General features: G+C 35.6%; 1 protein-coding gene across 1 annotated transcript in view; it reads right to left on the bottom strand.

Annotated features, from left to right (window-relative positions):
• Positions 1-22,373, bottom strand: part of BRIP1 (BRCA1 interacting helicase 1) — a 182,798-nt gene that overhangs the window by 20,379 nt on the left and 140,046 nt on the right. Inside the window, exon 16 of the mRNA XM_052658404.1 lies at positions 5,817-5,929. Coding sequence (XP_052514364.1) covers positions 5,817-5,929 — 113 coding nt within the window. The remainder of the gene's footprint in view (positions 1-5,816; positions 5,930-22,373) is intronic.

The raw sequence follows: 22,373 nt of genomic DNA, 5'->3' as shown, positions 1-22,373 counted from the left end.
AAACAACTTTTAACTTTGTCACCCTGGATATTGTCTACATTGGTACATGTTCTTTAGGTTATGTTTATTCTGTTGTTGGGTGGAGTACTCTATAACGTCAATCTGCTCTAGTTGCTTAACAACATTGTTTAAATCTTTTATCTCCTTACTGGTTTTCTGTTTCCTACTGCTAGCTATTGGGTTGGCCAAAAAGTTCATTTAGGTTTTTCCATCACATCTTATGAAATTTTTGACCAACCCAGTATTATTGAAAGAGGAATTTTAAAGTCTCCAACTTTACTTGTGGATTTGTCTATTTCTCTATTCAAATGTCAGCTTTTGTGTCATTTATTTTGAGGTTCTATTTTTAGGTGAATACACAATTAGGATTGCTATCTCTTTTTTGATAAGTGACCCTTTTACCATTATGTAATTTTCCTTTCAGCACCCCTGTAATTTTCTTTGTTCTGAATTCTACTTTGTCTTGATATTAATATAGTTATTCCAACCAGTTCACTAGGGAAGAAGATCAGAATTCAAATGATCAATGTCTTATATGATTTACTTTTCATAGTACTCAAATAGCAGCTCTATGTATTTTATCTAGGTTTTTAAAACAGTATAGAATGCACTTATTCTATCTTATCTAGAACTGAAACCTCCAGCCATTGTAAAAAGTTAATTTTAGCTTGTAAATTTTAATTCTTAATGAAATACACAAGCAGAGTTTAAAAGTCAAACAGTTTTATAATATTATCATAGTTTTAATAAAAACAGAATTCTCTTTTGCCTATTCATATCACATCTTCAGTTCCCAATCTCAGAAACAATTAATTTAAAATACCTTAGATAGTTCTCGTGGTCATTTGTCTTGGATTTTAACCACTACAAATTATATACGGATTCTTCCTATAGAAGATGCTTATTTCATATTACTGATAACTTCACTCCTCTCCAATCTCCTAGTACAGTTATATCACAATTCTTTTGTAAATCAATATTCAGTGGCTTATCATGTATAGACGAAATTACATGATGGACTATGATTACATTCCCTTTCTCGTATGTTTTTGTCTACCTTGAAGTTACTAACTCTCTCCCGTTCTTGCTTAATTTTCTGTTTTCTATCATTAATTAATTCTCACTTTGTGACAGCTGTGGATTTTTTTCACTATGGGTAAACCTTCCATCCTCAAAAACCAATCTAGACTAACTACTATGGGACTACAGCACAGATTCATCCCAGAACCTTCTTTCTTGTTTTGGGAATTCCACTTTTCTGGGTTGGAACTCCAGTTTCCCGCATCCTTGGTATTCCTCTTTCTGAATTTTCTCTTCTTTAATAAAGCATATCTTTCAGTAGAATACCGAGAAACTCTGCATTTGAAGCAAACGTTTCAGGTCCTTTAACACTGAAGGCTTTATTTTGTCTTACAGTTTATTGATCATTTGGGGGTTGCAAATCAAAATTTTCCCTCAGATAGCTGAAGATAATTTTCAACAGTCTTCTGGCTTCTGGTGTTGCTTTTAAGAAGTCTATTTCAATTTAGACTCCATAGCTTTTGTATGAGAGTTGTCTTTTTCTTTCTGGATGGTTTTAGGACCTTTTCTTTACCTTAGGTACTTTGAAACTGCATAGTGGAGGTGCTTTGTAGCTCTTCCCCTTTACCGGTGCTTGAGTGTGTCTTTTCATCAGGAAACTACGTTCTTCAATTCTAAGCATTTTTCTTGAATTATTTTTTGACATATTTTTTTTAATTTTCTCCAGTCTCTTCATATAGAGCTCTTATTTATCAGAAGTTGGTTCTTGCATACTGCTCCTCTAATTTTCTAGTTCTTCTTTCCTATTTCTCTTTGATTTTTGGATGTGGGAAATTCTAATTTTTCCCTCCTAAATCCAATTCTACATTTAAAATCTGTTGCTACCATATTAATGTCTAGGAGCTTTTTCTTATTTTCCATTCTTGTTTTACAGAGGCACTACCTTACCTCCCTATGGATATTACCAATAGAAATTTATAAAGTTTTCTTCTGTCCCAGGGTTGGCAAAATACAGTCCACAGAGGAAATCTGGCCCACATCATATTTTTGTATAGCCTACAATCTAGGAATGGTATTTACATTTTAAAGGTTAAATAAAAAACAAAAAAGAATATGGATGCAGACTGTGTATAGTCTGAAAAACATAAAACATTCTTGTCTGGCCTGTTACAGTTTGCCAACCCCTGTTCTATTACACTGTTTCTGTTTTCTACAAGTTCTTCCACCTACAAGGAATTCCACCTTATGATGCTCTCTTGTGATATTTTAAAGTAATCCATAGGTTCCAAGGCATCAGACCAACATAAGACAGGGTTGTCCACCTGTCTTAGAAAGAACACTGCACTTTCCTGCCTTGAAGATATGATTGTCAGCTGAGGGGAAAAAAAGAGAATAGCGTTCTCACATTCAGTAAGTAGACTTTTCTTACCCCCCCATCTTTTATCCCTTCTTAGCTATACCCATAGTTAAAGAATATAAACTCTCTAGTTCATTATATCCAGAGAGTAAACCTGGATGGAGCGGACTGTCTAACTACTTCTTATACTAATATGTAACCAATTCTAGAGTAGCTCCGAGTCCCAAGTTTTTCTGTGCTTAAATCTGGAAGATCTTATTAGCTTTCATGACTGTAGATTTAAATTTCAGCTTTCTCTTGCCTGTTAAGTCATTCAGTCATTCATCTGTTTTTCTGTGTTCAAAATTTGTTGACAGTTCATCTCTTATTATCTCTTCTCCCACTCTTTTCATGTCTATAGATTTGACATTTTTATTCCTATACCATCATGGGATTTTGAGAGGGGGTGAAAATTAATATAAATGTTTGATTTCTCCATAGGGACTTAAAAAAATCTAAATTTTATATGCTACTCTTTTGTGATATTTTAAAGTAATCCATAGGTTCCGAGGCATCAGACCAACCACAAAATTGGAAGGGCAGGATAAGAAGATGGATACTGTCAACTGTTATATAATAACACCATTTTATAAAAGCGTTGAAAATCAATGTAAAGTCAGGGTGCCATTCTATCATGGTCCCACTTTGGTTTATATTTAAAGTGTTCTATAACAGAAAGGCATTAAGTTCACAAAATAGTTCAGAGAAAAAGGTTTCACCTTTTCTTTTTCCCATTGTTTTCATACTGCCTTGCTCAAATGAATTATGCCCACTTGAGACAAAGATTATACTTCAGTAAAGCAGAACCGTTAGGAAACTTATAGTGCAGTTGTAACCTGGTCACAAAACCATCTGGTACATTCCTGAAAGCTGTTATTACATTTCATGGGCTTATATTACTTCAAATACGCTAAGAGTCCCATGTGGGCTTAAAAAAAAGATAACATTTTTTAAACTCAATTTGTTTCTGCTTACTTTAGTCCTTCTAGACATATCTCTTATAAGAACAGTGCCTTAGTATAAGCACCTTTTATGTCAATCAATACACATTACAAATTTTACCATATGATGTAAAACATTCACTTGATTTTTTAGTGGATGTTTCTTTGTAATAAGTTGCTACTTGTTGATTCCATTTCTCTAAAAAATCAGTAAAATAACAGTTAAGCTGTCACTTTTTAATTAATGAAATAATGAACCTATAGTATTATATATCAATATTATAAACACATGCTTTTCTGAAATTCTTGAAAAGTATGTTTCAAAGCTGTAGAAACTCTCTGCTCCATATGGTATAGCTGGAAAAGCACTGAACATGGCGTTTTTCACTAATTCAACAAGTACATACATTGCATCTATGCCCCAAGATGAGACAAAGTTGCTAAGAATGTAAAAATGTCTAATACATGTTTAGGGAAGGAGACAGATATATAAACAGGCTATTCCAATATAATGAGATATATGTTATAACAGAGATGAGTATAAAATGCTATGGGTTTCCTACAGAGTAAATAACTCTAGGTTGGAGAAATTTTAAAAAGTCTTCATGTAGGACATGAGCTCTTCAACTAGGTTTTAACTGGTAAATTTACCAGATGAATTGTATGTAACTTGAATGTGACGGCAAAGACTAATGAAAGGATATGGAATGTTTAATATTTTAATAGTGAGATGTTTATATTCAACAGTGAGAATTTTAGTGGATACAGGCAGGGGATAAGGATGAAAAAGCAAGTCTTCAGGTTTTAAATGTAGGTGGGTTTAAGACGTGAAAGTGCATTTAGCAGCTATGTGACATTAGGCAAGTAATTTCATCTTCACAACCTGCTTAATATAGGTAGAAAAAGTTTATATGACAAAATAAGATACCAATATACTTTTGCTTCAAGTGGTTTCTGAAAATTCAAGGTATTGCTCATACTGAGAGAAAAAATAATCAACTGAGGTAAAAATATTTATTTTCCTGAAATTTAACAAGAGTAACTAAAAGTCAAGAATTTTAAAAACAAATATTCAGGCTCCCCTAGAAACTATTTGTTGAATATTAAAATTCTAATACAACAAACAGGTCAACTAACAGACAGAGACAAAGTAAGTAGATGGAATGCTTCAAGGACAATTTCCAATGCAACTTGATGCCAAGTACAAGTGGGCTTTCTAGGAAGAGAAGGGCAGCAACTTAACCATATCAGTAGGTTAAACATAGAACTGAATAATTCAGTTTGAACAGAAACAACTACAGAATATCATTCTGAAATGATGGGGAGGGGAATAGGTGATGTGTTTTAGGACTTACTTTAGCTGTTGCAGTCCTATGTCATCAGCATATGTAAATCTGAACAGAAATGTATTCTGGTCTGCTCAGGTATAAATAAGCTAATGTGAATAAACAAGACACAAGAAAACTATAATTTCTAGATTGGTTAGGGTAGGCAATGGTTAGCTGCAGGTCTTCTGGCTGAACTGAAAATGTGTCAAATGGCCATGTTTTCTTGATTTTGCCCTTAACCTGTGTTCTTCTATTTGAATTTTCTGAATTTTATTTGTATAGCTTCACAGGAAAAAACTATTATATGCGTAAACTAATTACAATTTCAGAAATAGAAAACGATAAAATGTTAAATTAGATTATAAATAATCTAATAATTTTAGTGTTCATAAATTTAAAGTATTGATGTCTTGTAGGACAGCAGTCCCCAACCCTTTAGGCATCAGGGACAAGTTTCACAGAAGATAATTTTTCGATGGCAGCTGGGGGGTGGAGTGAGGGGGAAGATGGTTAGGATGGGTTTCCAGTTTAACTGGCTGCTCATCTCCTGCTGTGTAGCCCAGTTCCTAACAGGCCACGGATGAGAATGAGTTGGGGAACTCGGCTATAGGACCTCATGTGAAATTATGGTTTAAAATGGTGTTTTAAAAACTAGTTCCACAAAGCACAAATCTTAACGGACCACAATCTTTGGGAAAAGGAGTATTATAATTAAATTTTACTGTCAGGGAGCTGTATTCTCTAGTACCATGAACACAGTTTGTTTTTAATCGTTCTTAGTTTGCTTTTTACCCATAAAATCATCATTTGGGTTCTGATGTTCACAAGGTAAAATTTTATTGTTTGGTGGTGAAATTCTATAAACATCTACTGAGCACTTCTGTTGTATACTCACTGACCAATCATAAATCTTTGAACTTAAGCAAATATTGAGTTTCATTTATTTCACTGACTCTTTCAACTTTCACTTCTGATATCTATCACTGAGAATATACCAGTACTGAGTGTTCCAGTAAAATAAAATTCCATCAAATTTATGTATAAGGAATAAAGCAGCAAGACTAGCTGTACACATAGTCCTGGTTGGAGATAATATTACAGTAGTGTTACATTAAATTTCATTCCACTTACCTACCAAGGGCCTGGTTTAAGGCCCTGTATGCTTGAATTTCATACCATTGACGACCTGGTAAAAGACCTCTTAATTTTGAATGCTGATCATTATACTGTTTCTTCAGTTCAACCTATAATTTTAAAATATAAAGAATGCAGTAGATGATTAAAGCTCATTTAAAAATCATATTAACTTCTAACATTTTGAATATCATTTAATTAGGGTAGAAAGATTTTTTTTTATACTAAACTTTTTTTTTTGGTCATTTAAAACATTTCCATTCACTTTAACACTACCTAAATTCATACATGAACATAATTAATCAGCTCTGTGATAATATCAATCAGTTTTAGACATAATTTATATATGACAAAATTCTCAAACTTTTAATGTACATGTAGATAAATTTTAATAAATGTAACCACCATCACAATCGTAATTAAAATATTTTCACTCCCTAAAAATTTTTTTCTATCCTTCTTCAGGCAATTTCCTTTATTGCTGACCTGGTCAACCAATGACCTGTTTTCTGTTTTGCTTTGTGTAGAATTCTATGTAAATGTTATCATACTGTATGTAACCATTTGTGTCTTTTTTTCATCTAGCATAATGAGTTTGGAATTCATTCATGTTGAAACATACATCAGTAGTTCATTATTTCATGTTTATCCAGCTTGATAATCTCTGCTTTTTAACTGGGATGTTTAGACTATTTATATTCAATGTAATTACTGTCATGCTCAGTTTTCAACAAGAAAATGCGTGCTAAGCTGCTTCAGTCATGTCTGACTCTTTGTGACCCTACAGATTTCAGCCTGCCAGGCTTCTCTGTCCACGGGATTCTCCAGGAAAGAATCCTGAAATGGGTTGCCATTTCCTCTTCCAGGGGATCTTCCCAACACAGGGATCGAACCTGAGTCTCTTACGTCTCCTTCATTGGCAGGCAGATTCTTTATTGCTACCGCCACCTGGGAAGCCCCAATTACTGTTACAATTTGGTTTAAATTTACAGTATAGAAAACACATTTTTCTCAAGTACACATCGAACATTCTCCAAAACAGACTATATGATGGGCCACAAAATAAGTCTTAAGAAATTTAAGCCTGAAATTGTATCAAGTATCTTTTCCAACTATAATGGTAAGAAATTAGAAATTAGTAACATTCAGTTCAATTCAGTTCAGTTGCTCAGTTGTGTCCAGCTCTTTGCAACCCCAAGAATCACAGCACACCAGGCCTCCCTGTCCATCACCAACTCCCGGAATTCACTCAGACTCATGGAAAACTGAAATATTCACAAATATGTGGAAATTAAAGAATATATACCTGAACAATCAATGGGTCAAAGAAATCAAAAGAAAAATCAAACAGTATCTTGACACAAACAAAAATGGAAACACAAGAAACCAAACTATGGGATGTAGCAAAAGCAGTTCTAAGAAAGAAGTCTATAGCAAAAAAAAAAAAGCCTACATTAAGAAAAAATAAAGATTTCAAATAAACAACATAACTTTACATCTTAAGAAATGAGAGAAGAACAACAAGCTAATCTCAGCAGGAGGGAAACTACTAAGACGAGCAAAAATAAATGAAACAGACCAGAAAAAACAACAGGAAAAAAAATCAATAAAACTAAGAGTTGTTTTTTAAAGATATTTAAAACTGATAAACTTTTGCTAAATAATTAAGCAAAAAAAAAGGAGTCAAGCAATGTTACAAATGAAAGCAAAGATTACAACTGATACTACAGAAATACAAAGAACTATAATAAGAGACTACTATAAATAACTACTTGCTAAAAAGTGGATAACCTAGAAGAAATGGATAAATTCCTAGAAACAATCAACCTAACAAGACTAAATCACAAAGACACAGAAAATCTGAACAGACCTATAAAAAAGGTCATTAAAGCAGTAGTCAAAAACCTCTCAAACAAAGAAAGGCTCAGGACCAGAGAACTTCATTGGTGAAACTGAAATTCTACTAAGCATCAACATCATTCTACTAAGAATTGACACCAATTCTTCTCAAATGATTCTGTAAATATTGAAGAGAGGGGAACATATCCAAGCTTACTTTAAGAGATCCCCATTTCTCTCATACCAAAGCATGCAGGGACGCTATGAAAAAGAGAAAATTATAGGCCAGTATTTTGAGTGGCAAAAAAACTCTCGACAGAACAGTAAAAGGATCATACATCATGATCAAGTGGGATTTATCCCTGAAATACAAATTGGTTCAACATACATAAATCAATAAATGTGACACACCACTACCACAAAATGAAGGATAAAAATATTATCTCAATAGATGCAGTAAAAGCATCTGACAAAATTAAACATCCTTTCAGATAAAGTTTTCAAAAATGAAGCATAGCGAAATGTAAACTCAATATAACAAAGGCCATAGAGACAAGCCCATAGATAACATCATACTTAAAAGTGAAGAGCTAAATGTTTTTCAAGTCAGGAATGAGAGGTGCCCTCTCTTACCACTTCTATTTAACAAAGTACTAAGTCTTAGCCAGAGCAGTTAGGCAAGAAAAGGTAATATAAGGCATCCAAATCAGAGAGGAAGAAGTAAAACTTTGTTTGCAGATGACATGCTCTTATATGTAGAAAATCCTAAAGATCTACCAAAACTCTTAGAACCAATAAATGAATTCGTAAGGTTGTAAGATACAACAATCAACATATAAAAATCAAAATAAACATACTAAATAGTGTTTCTATACACTAACAACAAAGCATCCAAAAAAGAAAAAGAAGAAATGAGGAAAACAACCCCATTTACGATAGCAACAAAATGAATAACATTCTTTGGAATAAATTTAGCCAAGGAGGTGAAAAACCTTTACACTAAAAACTATAAAACACTGATGAAATAAACTGAAGAAATACAAATAAATGGAAAGAGTCTGTGTTTATGGACAGGAATAATTAGTATTGTTAAAATGTCCTTATTACCCAAAGTGATCTACAGGTTTAATAAAATCTCCATCAAAATCAAAGTGTCATTTTTTACAGAAACAGAAAAACAATTCTAAAATTTGTATGGAACCACAAAAGACCCTCAATAGGCAGAACAATATTAATAAGAAAGAACAAAGCTGAAGGCAACACATTTCCTAATTTCAAACTTTGGTAATCAAAAGTTTGGTTTACATCAATTTATAAATTTTATTTCTATTAAAAACTTTAGTAATAAAAACAATATGGTACAGGCATAAAATCACTCAGGCCAACAGAAGAAAAAGTTTATAAATAAATCCACACATATATGGTTAATTAATCTTAGACAAGGGCAACAGGAACAGACAATGGAGAAAGGATAGTCTCTTTAGGAATGGTGGTGGGAAAACTGGATATCCACATGCCAAAGAATGAAACTGGATCCTTATCTTATACCATATATAAAAATCAATTCAAAATGAATTAAAGACTTAACTGTATGATCTGCGACCATAACACTCCCAGAAGAAAACAGGAAAAAGCTCCTTAGTCTCAGCAATGATGTTTTGGATATGACACCAAAAGCACAAGCAACAAAGGCAAATAAAACAAGTGGGACTACATTAAACTAAAACGCTCATATATAAGCACTGTACACAAGAAACAACTGACAAAATGAAAAGGCAACCTACGGAACAGGAGAACCATACATCTGATAAGAGGTTTATATCCAAAATATAAAAGGAACTCATGCAACCAACAACCAAAAAAAGTAAAAAACAAAAGAAAACCAGATTTAAAAATGAGCAGAAGTCCCAAACAGGCATTTTTTCAAAGAAGACTCACAAATGGCCAACAGGTATATGAAAAGGTGTTTAACATCACTAATCATTACCAAAATGACAAAAGATGACAAGTGTGAACAACAGTATGGAGTAAAAGGAACACTTATACACTGCTGGTGGGAACATAAATTGGTACAGCCATTATGAAAAATGGTATGGATATTCCCCCAAAGAATTAAAAATAGAACTACCATATAATCCAGCAATCCACTATTGGGTATATATCTAAAAGAAATAAAACCACTGTCTTGAAGAGATGTGTGCAATCCTACGTTCACTGCAACGTTTTTCACATATGCAAGATATGGAAACAACCCAGGCGTCACTGACGAATGAGTGAATGGATAAAGAAAGTGTAAACTATACACACACACATGTACATACAATGGAATATTATTCGGCCATAAAAAGGAAAGCTTGTCATTTGTAACAACAGGGATGGACCTGGAGGATGTTATACTAGTGAAATAAGCCAGACCTCACTTACACATGGCATCTAAAAATGCTAAACATATTGAACTCAAAAGTATGTGGTTAGGTAGTAGGTGAGGGGTAGAGGAAATTGGGAGATACTAGGCAATAGAGTATAAATTATCAGTTACTCTCAGTTATAAGATAAGTAAGTTCTGGGATCTGAATGTACAGCATGGTGACTATACTCAATAGTAACGTATTGTACACTTGAAATATTCTAAGGCCTTAAGTGTTCTCACCACACACTGAAAAAATAGTAACTATGTGAGGCAATGTTTATGTTAATTACCCTGATTATAGTAATTTTACAATATAAATTAAGTCACCACATTTTACACCTTAAATATATGCAATTTTTATTTGTCAATTATATCTCAAAGAAACTGGGGAAAAAAGAGGTCCATACGGTGCTGTGCTGAACTTTCTGCTGGCTTTGATCCTGGTTTTGAAAAGATGGATCCCTTATTTCTGCGGTAAAAATCTTTCCTGGCCTCAAAACAGACCAGAAATAACAATGAAAGTCAAATGAAAAACTGTTCTGTTACCTAATACACAATCAATAACAACATTTCACCACTAAAAGTGAATAATCTGTGAGAAAGCAAGTCATCAAAGATGAATGATAAATGGCTAACTGGTAATGATAAATGGTAACTGACATGAAAAGATGTTCAATCTTATAAACCAAGAAATGCAAATTTAACATTTCCATTGTTTTCATCTGTAGAATAATGAAAAACATTTACCAAATGTGTTTATATTTTCCAATAACTATAGATAAATATTAGTGTGTACATGGATATTCATTACATCTTTGTATTGAAGAAACTTAAGAAACAATCAAAATGGACATCAAGTGGATCAATGAAATATATTACATTTATTCTGAGACAAATATTGGGTTATTATACAAAAAGAAATAGATCTGTATGTGCTGACATGGAAATTTAGCCAAGATATATATTTTAAATAAAAAATAAAGTAAAACACACACAACACATACATACAAATGGCCAGGTATCACGTTAGGAATAAGGACCACAATTTAGAGCAATGCCAGTTTTAAACTACCCACAAAAAGATTTAAACCAAACCCTAACAAGAACCTGGAGAAGGAAATGGCAACCCACTCCAGTACTCTTGCCTGGAGAATTCCGTGGACAGAGGAGCCTGGCGGGCTACTGTCCATGGGGTCGCACAGAGTCGGACATGATTGAAGCAACTTAGCAGCAGCAGCAGCAGCAGCAGCAGCTAACAAGAACCACAGGGAAACAATTTAAAGACTGTACTTTGAGCTTTTCCCACATCTCCCCAAATATATTGTCAAATCATGTCTATATAAGTTCAAAATGATCAGTTACTAACTGATCTGCCTAAAAAATAAAAATCAATGTTCTCTAGAGAATGATAACAGAATCCAGAATCTCTATTATGTACCATTTACAATGTCCACTCTACAATAGGAATTACTAGAAAGATATCAGTAATCAAGGTAAAAGCAAGCAATCAATAGAAACCAATTGAAAAAGGTTGCTCAGCTGTTGGCATTAGCAAAGACTTTAGCTGTTATAAATATATTTAAATAACCTAAAAACATATGGTTTAATGACTGGATTTCAGGGAATCTCAGCAGAAAAGTGGAAATATAAAAAAGATCCAAATAGAAATTAAAAAAAAAAAATAGAATAGCTGAAAAAAATTCACCGAATGGGTTTAACAACATAAAGGAGAAGGCAGAAAAATTACTCAGTAAATATTAGGACAGATCAATAGAAATAACGAAACATCAATTAGAGCAAAATAACTTTATACACACCGAAGACACTGGTTAGTGTAAAAAAATCAAAGCATATAAAAGCAGTTGATGATAATCTAAACAAATTTAAAAATCAAGGTTGAAACTACTAATGCATTTGATACAATATTTACTGCCTCAAAGGCTCCATTATTAAAGGATATCAAGAATTTCTCACTTTTCTGAGTGACTGCATCTACATTCATTTTCTATCTAGACAGTAACACAGAGACTGTGTTAAATTCAACTTCTGCATATTTTCTGGACTATCTAGTCCCTGAAGTTGATATTATAACCATATAAATTTTCAAAGAGACTCAATTAATTACAGGGCATAAAACTACATTCCTAGTAGTAGAAGTTCCACACCAAAGGGTACCACATACCCAGTCTTCATCTGGTCTTCATAAGAATCTTTAAAATGATATCATTTCAAAAGAGATGAACATATACACGATCAGAACATATGGTATACACAAGTCAGACTGACCTATTCAAATATATGTTAATGAACTTTTTCCTATAAAAAGTCAAATACAAGTTATTTTTTAAAATTGAAATATAGCTAATTTGGGGGGGCTTCCCTGGTGGCTCAGACTATAATAAAGAATCTGCCTGCAATGCAGGAGACCTGGGTTCGATCCACGGGGTGGGAAGATCCCCTGGAGAAGAGAACAATATTGTGGCCTGGAAATTTTCTTTGACAGAGGAGCCTGGCAGGCTACAGCCCATAGGGTCGCAAAGTTGGACACGACTGAGCTACTTTCAGTTTCACTTTTCATAGTTAATTTACAATGTTGTATTATAAAATGCAAGTTCTAAGTGAAAGGAAATAATGTATTATGATTTTACATTTTTCATACACTGAATGAAAAAGGGGAGTTATGCTTTAAGCTGCTTTCAAGAATGCTGTAGAAACATTAAAAATATGCATCTAAAGTATAAAAACTGATATAATGAAAAGAAGAAATTTTTGGTAACAAAAAAACCCCACTAAATTCTGTTCAATATGTATAATTTTGGCTGTGTACAAGGTATCTGTGATAGGCAGTAAGAATACAAAGGTAAGTGAAAAATATTTTCTGGCTAGCAAGAGCTTACAAGAATAGAAACGAATGAGTACAAAGGGGCATCAGGTAAATACAAATGTAACTCTGATTACAGTGTACAGAAGTTAAGAAACAAAATCATGCCATGTATTTGGTACAAGGGTAATGAGGGCCTTACCAGGAAAGGCAAAGAAGGGAAAGGAGGCCCAGTTCATAACACACAGAACTTAAGTAACAAAGAAGATATGGGGACAGGGCTCATTAGAGAGGGAAAAGTCAAAAATGACTCAACAGTTGCCAGTCATTGACAGAATCCAGTAACCCACCAAGAGAAGACAAAAAGTACGTTTAAGGAAGAAGATAAACTTGGCTTAAGTCATGTTAAATAAATAATTTCTAAACCAAGAACAGAAATTGATAATGAGTTAGCTAATTAAAGACAAAATTGGAAAAGCGGGGAATCAAAGATCTTATTAATAAATGATAACAATATCTATCAAACTGCTATAATGTTCCATGCACAGTACAGTGCTTAATATGCATCATATCTCATTTAATTCCTACAACAATCTTTAAAGATTTTTGAGATTTTTACTGTTACCCATGACCAACCTAGACAGCTTATTAAAAAGCAAAGACATTACTTTGTCAACAAAGGTCCGTCTAGTCAAGGCTATGGTTTTTCCAGTGGTCATGTAGGGATGAGAGAGTTGGACTATAAAGAAAGCTGAGCGCTGAAGAATTGATGGTTTTGAAGTGTGGTGTTGGAGAAGACTCTTGAGAGTCCCTTGGACTGCAAGGAGATCCAACCAGTCCATCCTAAAGGAGATCAGTCCTGGGTGTTCATTGGAAGGATGGATGGTGAAGCTGAAACTTCAATACTTTGGCCACCTGATCAGAAGAGCTGACTCATTTGAAAAGACCCTGATGCTGGGAAAGACTGAGAGCAGGAGGAGAAGGGGACGACAGAGGATGAAATGGTTGGATGGCATCACCAACTTGATGGACATGGGTTTGGATGGACTCTGGGAGTTGATGATGGACAGGCCTGGCATGCTGCAGTTCATGGGGTCGCGAAGAGTCAGACACGAATAAGTGACTGAACTGAACTGAGTTATAAGTTATTTGAGGCAATACAGCAAAAGCGTGCATGTATGCTCAATCATGTCTGACTCTTTGCAACCCCATGGCCTATAGCCCACCAGGCTCCTCTATGTGTGGAGTTTCCCAGGCAAGAATACTGGAGTGGATTGCCATTTCTTACTCCAGGGGATCGAACCCAGGTCTCTTACATTTATTTGCATTGGCAGGTGGCTTCTTTACCATTAGCGCCACCTGGGAAGCCCAATATAGCAAATATTAGGTTAAATAAACAAAATTCTATCTCCTCAGTCTTTTATTTTTCTTTAAAATGAACTAACTTTTATGTATGAGTACATTCGTTCAACTTGTTGAAAATTTTCAAGTTCTTAAATCCAAATGGCCTTTAAAATACTGCCAATACTTTACCTAGGGAAATTATTTTAGGTAAAAAGTAAAGAAAAAAAACTTCTGAAAGTAAATATATATAAAAGCTAACTCTGAAATATTTTTTATTATATAAAGAAGGAGTTTTAAAAATAAATTTAAAAATTGTCTTTGGGTGAACACATTTAATTAGGGAAAGCAAAAGTAAGAGTTTGGAAAGGGGAGAAAGCTAGTACACCTCATTTTAATGACATCAGAATCTATTTCATTGTACACTTAGGAATTATCAGGCACAAAAATCAATGCCCAATTTAAAATGACATAAAGCATATGTGAAAAAGCCAGTTTCTCCTGCCAGCAAATAGCCTAAATGTTAAGTAAACCAAAGGCTGGAAAGGATTAGTTGAAATGTCAAAAGACAACCTTTTACTTTTACCTGCTCATCCTTATAAATACATTCTCATCCCTTAGGCATGCTTTCCAAACAAATAGTCTCAATGTGCAGCAGCAAAAGGCCCATGGCAAGTTCTGCCATCTTGTAACTGTCAAAGAGATTAGTCTTTGATCTATTTGGGAGGTCATGTCCACATTCACATTAGCTATACAGTCTAACAGCATTATACCTGTTGACCAATGCTTCTTTAATGCCTAATGAGACAGACATTTTATATTATGGAAGTTAACTGTGAATGTTTTCTCTAAGTTTTGACAGAAAGTAAACACCATAAAGTGAGCTCAAGTGTGGTTTGGAAAGATGATCTTTTAGACCAGTTAATATTACTTTTCAAATACATTTTACAAGGCTTTCCCAAAATAGAAAGCTATATTTAATCGTACACTCTGGAAGGAGTTTAAACCACTTGCTACCCATCCCCAATAAATAAGTGTATGTATAATTTTGGAGGGATGTGTGAACAGCAGAGAGAAGGCAAACTTTTATCAGAGGCTACAAACTAGAGACCCAAAATTGTTTTTGTGTGGCCTGTCAGTTCAGTTCAGTTGCTCAGTCGTGTCCAGCTCTGCGACCCCGCGACCCCATGAACTGCAACACACCAAGCTTCCCTATCCATCACCAATTCCCAGAGCTTATTCAAACTCATGTGCATTGAGTTGGTGATGCCATCCAACCATTTCATCCTCTGTTGTCCCCTTCTCCTCCTGCCTTCAATCTTTCCCAGCATCAGGGTCTTTTCAAATGAGTCAGTCTTTCACATCATGTAGCCAGAGTACTGGAGTTTCAGCTTCAGCATCAGTCCTTCCAATGAATATTCAGAGCTGATTTAGTTTAGGATGGACTGGTTGGACCTCCCTGCAGTCCAAGAGACTCTCAAGAGTCTTCTCCTTCCAGCATCAATTCTTTGGTACTCAGCTTTCTTTATAGTCCAACTCTTTACATTCCAGTAGTACAGCAAAGAGAAGCCACCAGCAGCAAAAGGCCCATGGCAAGTTCTGCCATCTTGTAACTGTCAAAGAGATTAGTCTTTGATCTATTTGGGAGGTCATGTCCACATTCACATTAGATTATTTAAATGAGTGAGCAAGTTGAGAGCTGGCCAATAGTTCATATTGTTTTAAGCTACTGATGGGAATGCCAGACCACCTGACCTGCTTCCTGAGAAACCTGTATGCAGGTGAAGAAGCAACAGTCAGAACTGTACGTGGAACCACAGACTGGTTCCAAATTGGGAAAAGAGTACATCAAGGCTGTATGTTGTCACCCCACTTATTTAACTTATATGCAGAGTGCATCGTGTGAAATGTCAGTCTGGATGAAGCACAAGCTGGCATCAAGATTGCTGGGAGAAATATCAATAACCTCAGATATTCAGATGATGCCACCTTTATGGCAGAAAGTGAAGAACTAAAGAGCCTCTTGATGAAAGTGAAAGAGGAGAGTGAAGAAGTTGGCTTAAAACTCAACATTTAGAAAACTAAGATCATGGCATACAGTCCTGTCACTTCATGGCAAGTAGATGGGGAAACAGTGGAAACAATGAGAGATTTTATTTTCTTCGGCTCCAGAATCACTGCAGATGGTGACTGCAGCCATGAAATAAAAAGATGCTTGCTCCTTGGAAGAAAAGCTATGACCTACCTAGACAGTATGTTAAGAAGCAGAGACATTACTTTGCCAGCAAAGGTCCATCTAATCAAAGCTATGGTTTTTCCAGTAGTCATGTACTGGATTCACAAAACATTTTTCTCATAACTGGAGTTCAACATTCACACAAAATGAAAAACTCTTAACATGGTAGTTTCTAGACAACTGAAAATATCTCTCATCACAGGCTAACCCAACATAAGTACTGATGAGATCCTGAATAACAAAGATAGATAATCAAAACTGAAGTAGCACTTGGGGAATGATGTAAAAATACCCATTTAGCATACAAGCAAAAGTTTCATATGGATTTGGATTCTGATTTTACCATTATACAATACTTGAGATCAAATAGTAAGTTCTGTTAAGTCCACTAATGACTCAGATTTACTGGAGACAGTATAAGTAGTATAATACTGATAAGAGTAGTATATACAAAATAAATAAAAGGATTATACTTTTTATGTCAATAAGAAATTTAAGTCACAATTTTGAACATTATTTTTCAACTCAGTTAAACCCAACAGTGCTGCCCTTAAACATGTCTGTACAAAAGTACACTCTTACAAGCTTTATAACTAGCTTGTGAAGAAATAAATGGTGTGATAAATACAAGTTGAAACTATAAATGCACCCCTTCACTCTACTACTGCCTCATATGAAAGACGATGAAATTTGTCCAAATTCGTATATATATTATTATTTCAGTAATGAATGCCTTCCTAAAAGCAAACAATATAGCAGAATATACTTTTATTTTCTTGTATGTCAGCTTTATGACAAAAGTTCAAGCCTGGAAATAAGACTAAGAGTAAATAGTCAGCTAAACTTACTAATTAAAAATATTAAGAAAACTTTGCCTCAGAAAAATAAACACATTTATCTAGCAAACACTTAAGAAGAAAAGTTTTATCTTTAGTCAAGGTACAGAACTTAAAATATAAACATTTATAGCAAACCAAATCTGGAAGACAGACACTGTGCATTAGAGACACTTATTGCTCCAGATCATCACAGTGTAAACACTTTTATCAGGGTATCACAATATAAATTCCAATGGTTAGAGTTCTAAACTCAGTGTAAGATCTTGTATGTGAAATAATTTAGCTAGATAAAAGGAATATAGCTGGTTTTATTTCATCTGGCATATTTTCAAGATTTCTGAAACACCAAGTTAACCAAATATAGTATATATGTTTTTATTTAATGGGGAAAAATGGGTTTCTGCCAAGAATTAAGAAGCCAGGCTTCCTTTCAGACCTAAATACACCACAGACAGACACACACACTTGACATGGTTTTCAACTGTTACTCTCCTTGTTACACTACACTAGGAATTGACCACAATAATCTACCAAGAAATAAGAATCAAGACATAGTAACAGTAATATAACTTCTCTGACATACGCTTTAAGACTGCTTTGAATAATTTACCTTTTCAGAAAAACTATATTAAACCTTGTGCCATAAATTGTCAGTGTTGAACAAATAGCCTAAAATTTTTTAATATAAAAAAGAACAGAACTTCCCTGATAGCTCAGTTGGAAAGAATGTGTCTGCCAATGCAGGAGACACAGGCTCGATACCTGATCCAGGAAGATCCCACATGTCCATGGAGCAACTAAGCCTGTGTACCGCAACTGCTCAGCCCATGAGCCGCAACTGCTGAAGACTGTGCAGTAGAACCTGTGCTCTGCAGCAAGAGAAGCCACCGCAGTGAGAAGCCTGAGCACTGTGACTAGAGTAGGCCCTGCTCGCTGCAACGAGAAAAAGCCTGTGCAAAGCAACGAAGACCCAGCGCAGCCAAAATTAGACAAACAAATAAAATTCTAAAAAAGAGAGACAAGAGCCCAGGAAAAAAGCAGAAATGAGTATTTTTCAATTTAAAGAAAAAAACAGGATAGTTAATCCTTTAAGACATGAAAATTCTTGTATGAACAACTATACACTTATTCTCTAAAGGGGGTTTTCCTGGTGTCTCGGCACTAGAAAATCCACCTGCTGGATTTTTAGCGACTGAGCCACCAGGGAAGTCCTGACTCTTGATAAGCCTGAGCTCAGCATGAATGCTATATGCTTATTCTCTGAAGGGGGCTTCCCTGGTGGCTCCGCTAGTAAAGAACCTGCCTGCAATATGGGAGACTTGGGTTTGATCCCTGGGTTGGGAAGGTCCCCTGGAGAAGGCAATGGCTACCCACTCCAGCATTCTGGCCTGGAGAGTTAGTATAGTCTATGGGGTTGCAAAGGGTCGGACACAACTGAGCAACTTTCACTTTCACCCAGATTTCCTCAGCCCTAACTCTTGCTCTGCCATCGAGCATCACCCACACTAGGCTGGCTCCGTTGAGTGTGTAAGGGCAAGCAGCTATCACACACTTTACAACTCTGATCAGCTGAACTCACAGAAGCAGCATGATTTATACCAGTGGCTTCTGGAATAACTAGAACTTTCTTCCTCTTCCCTGTGAAATTTTCAAGATATCAAAGACTCACACTGCACAAATCTTCCCAAAGGGTTAAATTCAAAGACCTAAGTTCACAGAAGGAACCTACTAAAGAACTATGCTGCAGCTGCTGAACTCAGGTACAGCCGACAGTCAGCCCACCCCCTCAGACACACTCAGGAAACTTTTCTCTAGACCACACAGTTGGACGCTGGTGGTTCTGTGTGCTTGTTTTCAATGTTTCTCATCTAGTCCAAAATCATCCTTGTGTTACTGAGGAAGAGAAGGACACACTATTGTAACTATTTTAAGCCTTTGATGAGAAAAACATTTTAAAGTGAATTTATCAGAATATGATTTTGTATTTTAACCAACTTCTCTACATAAAAATTGTCATGGCATGGTTTGCTTACAAGTTCAGAGTCCCTTCATCATTGAAACAGTGAACACAGAGCAAGGTATTCTATAATAAAAAGCACTTCTTTCTCTCTCACACACACACACAAAAAGAATCCGCCTGCCAGTGTAGCAGACACAGTTTCAGTCCCTGGGTTGGGAAGATTCCCTGGAGAAGGAAATAGCAACCCACTCCAGTATTCTTGCCTGGGAGATCCCATGGACAGAGGAGCCTGGTGGGCTACAGTCCATGAGATCACAAAGAGTCAGATATGACTTAATTAGTGACTAAACAACAACAACTAAAAATTCTATTAAGGGCTAAGTTAAAAAATTTTTTTTCTTAAGAAAAGTAGGCTTTGTTAAAGCTATCAAGTTAGGCTATCCATGACAAAATATTATCCAGATAAACCTGAAAATGCTTAAATTATCATCTCTAGAAAAACACCATACATATATATATTTTTGAAGCAAGGAGATATAATGGAAAAAGCACATGTCTTAGGGTTAAAGCTTTTACATTTATTAGTTGTTTGACCTTATCCACTGGAGAAGGGATAGGCTACCCACTCCAGTATTCGTGGGATTCCCTTGTGGCTCAGCTGGTAAAGAATTCATCTGTAGTGCATAAGACCTGGCTTTAATCCCTAGGCTGGAAAGATCCCTCGGAGAAGGGAAAGGCTACCCACTCCAGTATTCTGGCCTGGAGAATTCTATGGACTGTATAGTCCATGGGGTCACAAAGAGTCGGACACAACTGAGCAACTTTCACTTTCTCTTTCCTTCTGACCTTGGGTAAATTACAGTATCCCATCTAGCTTCCCTTCTCAGTTTTCTCCTCTATAAATGGAAGAAAATAATTCCTGCCCACCCTACCTCATAGAGCTGGATCAAGAAATAAATAACAATGGACATGAAACAGTAAAGCATTATATATTAGAAATAAGTTTAAAAAAAAGAAGTGGGTTGGAAGAGTCATTAAATAATCCTATATATCTAAAAAACAAAATAGGCTTGGGTGGGCATTACAGGCAGTTGCAATATACAGTTGCATGTAAATGAAAATAAATCATAGTACTGACAGAGACAGGAGGTCATCTACCTTAGGCTGTTCATCTCAAATCAGAGTTTTGACACTTGGGTCAACTCTCTCTGAAGGCACTTAACCTATACTATTCAATATAAGGACACATTATTTTAGGTGACTCAAAAGTTTCTTCCGCTTATGAAGTGGCCATTTTTTCATTAAATATCAATGAAAATATGTACATTGGCAGCAGATACATAGAAAGCAGTGTTCAGTTTTGAAATATACCTTCTTTTTTCTAAATGACTTCTGCAATTGATCTTAATTTTTCGGAAAAATCATAACTAACATTAGCACTCCTTAATATCCTTCAAAATTCTTTTTGATCACTTTGCAACCTATGTGCTGTTTTTGAAGAGAACTATACAAAACATGTTAGTGGTGTAATCTACAGAATGAGTACCTGATTGTCCTCTACTAGTCTAAATATTATTTCTTACATATATCTTACAATCTAGAGCTTCCCTTGTTAAAGTCGCATACTAGAGCCAAATACTATGAATAAAACCCTTCTAGCATTAACAACCAACAAAATGAAATATTGTCTTACATAAGAGAGCAACATGAGACTGTAAGTGGAACCCTAGGCTCTTAAAGGAAAGTGCCAGTATTAGAGGTTTTGTTAAGAGGGATGAGTAGTGCTGCGTTCAGCAAGTATCAGCGACCTGTACCTATTCCTAAACAACATTCTAAGATAAAGAGGTCTCTCATGAAAGAGGCTTGTGGACGGAAAACTAAGCACTGAGACCGTGGGAGAATGGCACAAAAGTTTAGTGACAATGGCAGGCATAGCAAGTAGAAGCTAATCCCAGTGAGAGGGGGCTCAGATTCAGATACTTAAATGCTGTGATCTTTAAAGATGAGCACAAGCAAGACAACATGTGCACATAAGAAAAAGATTACATGAACATTAGAAAACACTGGAAATATATTTAAAACTCTGTTTATTACCTCCATAGCCCAACAAATGAGTCTTGATACTTTTGCCATGTAGACTTTTATTATTCAGTTCAGTCACTCAGTCGTGTCTGACTCTTTACAGCCCCCTACACTGCAGCACACCAAGATTTCCTGGCCATCAACGGCTCCCTGAGCTTGCTCAAACTCATGTCCATCAAGTCAGTGATGCCTTCCAACCATCTCATCCTCTGTTTTCCTCTTCTCTTCCCGCCTTCAATCTTTCCCAGCATCAGGGTCTTTTCTAATGAGTCAGTTCTTCGTATCAGGTGGCCAAACTATTGGAGTTTCAGCTTCAGCATCAGTCCTTCCAATGGATATTCAGGACTGATTACCTTGAGGATTGACTGGTTTGATCTCCTTGTGGTCCAAGGGAGTTTCAAGGGTCTTCTCCAACATCACAGTTCAAAAGCATCAACTCTTCAGTGCACAGCTTTCTTGATGGTCTAACTCTCACATCCATACATGACTACTAGAAAAATCATAGCTTTGACGAGACGACCTTTGTCGACAAAGTAATGTCTCTGCTTCTTAATATGCTGTCTGTTGGTCATAGATTTTCTTCCAAGGAACAGGTGTCTTTTAATTTCATGGCTGCATTCACCATTTGCAGTGATTTTGGAACCCAAGAAAATAGTCTCTCACTGTTTCCATGGTTTCCCCATCTATTTCCCATGAAGTGATGGGACCAGATGCCATGATCTTAGTTTTTTGAATGTTGAGTTTTAAGCCACCTTTTTTCACTCTTCTCTTTCACTTTCATTAAAAGGCTCTTTAGTTCCTCTTCGCTTTCTGCCATAAGGGTAACTGGTAAAGTCACTCAGTCGTGTCTGACTCTTTGCGACCCCATGGGCTGTAGCCTACCAGGGTCCTCTGTCCATGGGATTTTCCAGGCAATAGTACTGGAGTGGATTGCCATTTCCTTCTCCACCATAAGGGTGGTATCATCATCTGCATATCTGAGGTTGATATTTCTCCCGGCAATCTTGAATCCAGCTTGTGCTTCTT

Source organism: Budorcas taxicolor, chromosome 19 (genome assembly GCF_023091745.1).
Source record: "Budorcas taxicolor isolate Tak-1 chromosome 19, Takin1.1, whole genome shotgun sequence".
Lineage (NCBI taxonomy): Eukaryota > Metazoa > Chordata > Mammalia > Artiodactyla > Bovidae > Budorcas > Budorcas taxicolor.
This window is presented reverse-complemented; position numbering and strand designations above follow the sequence as displayed.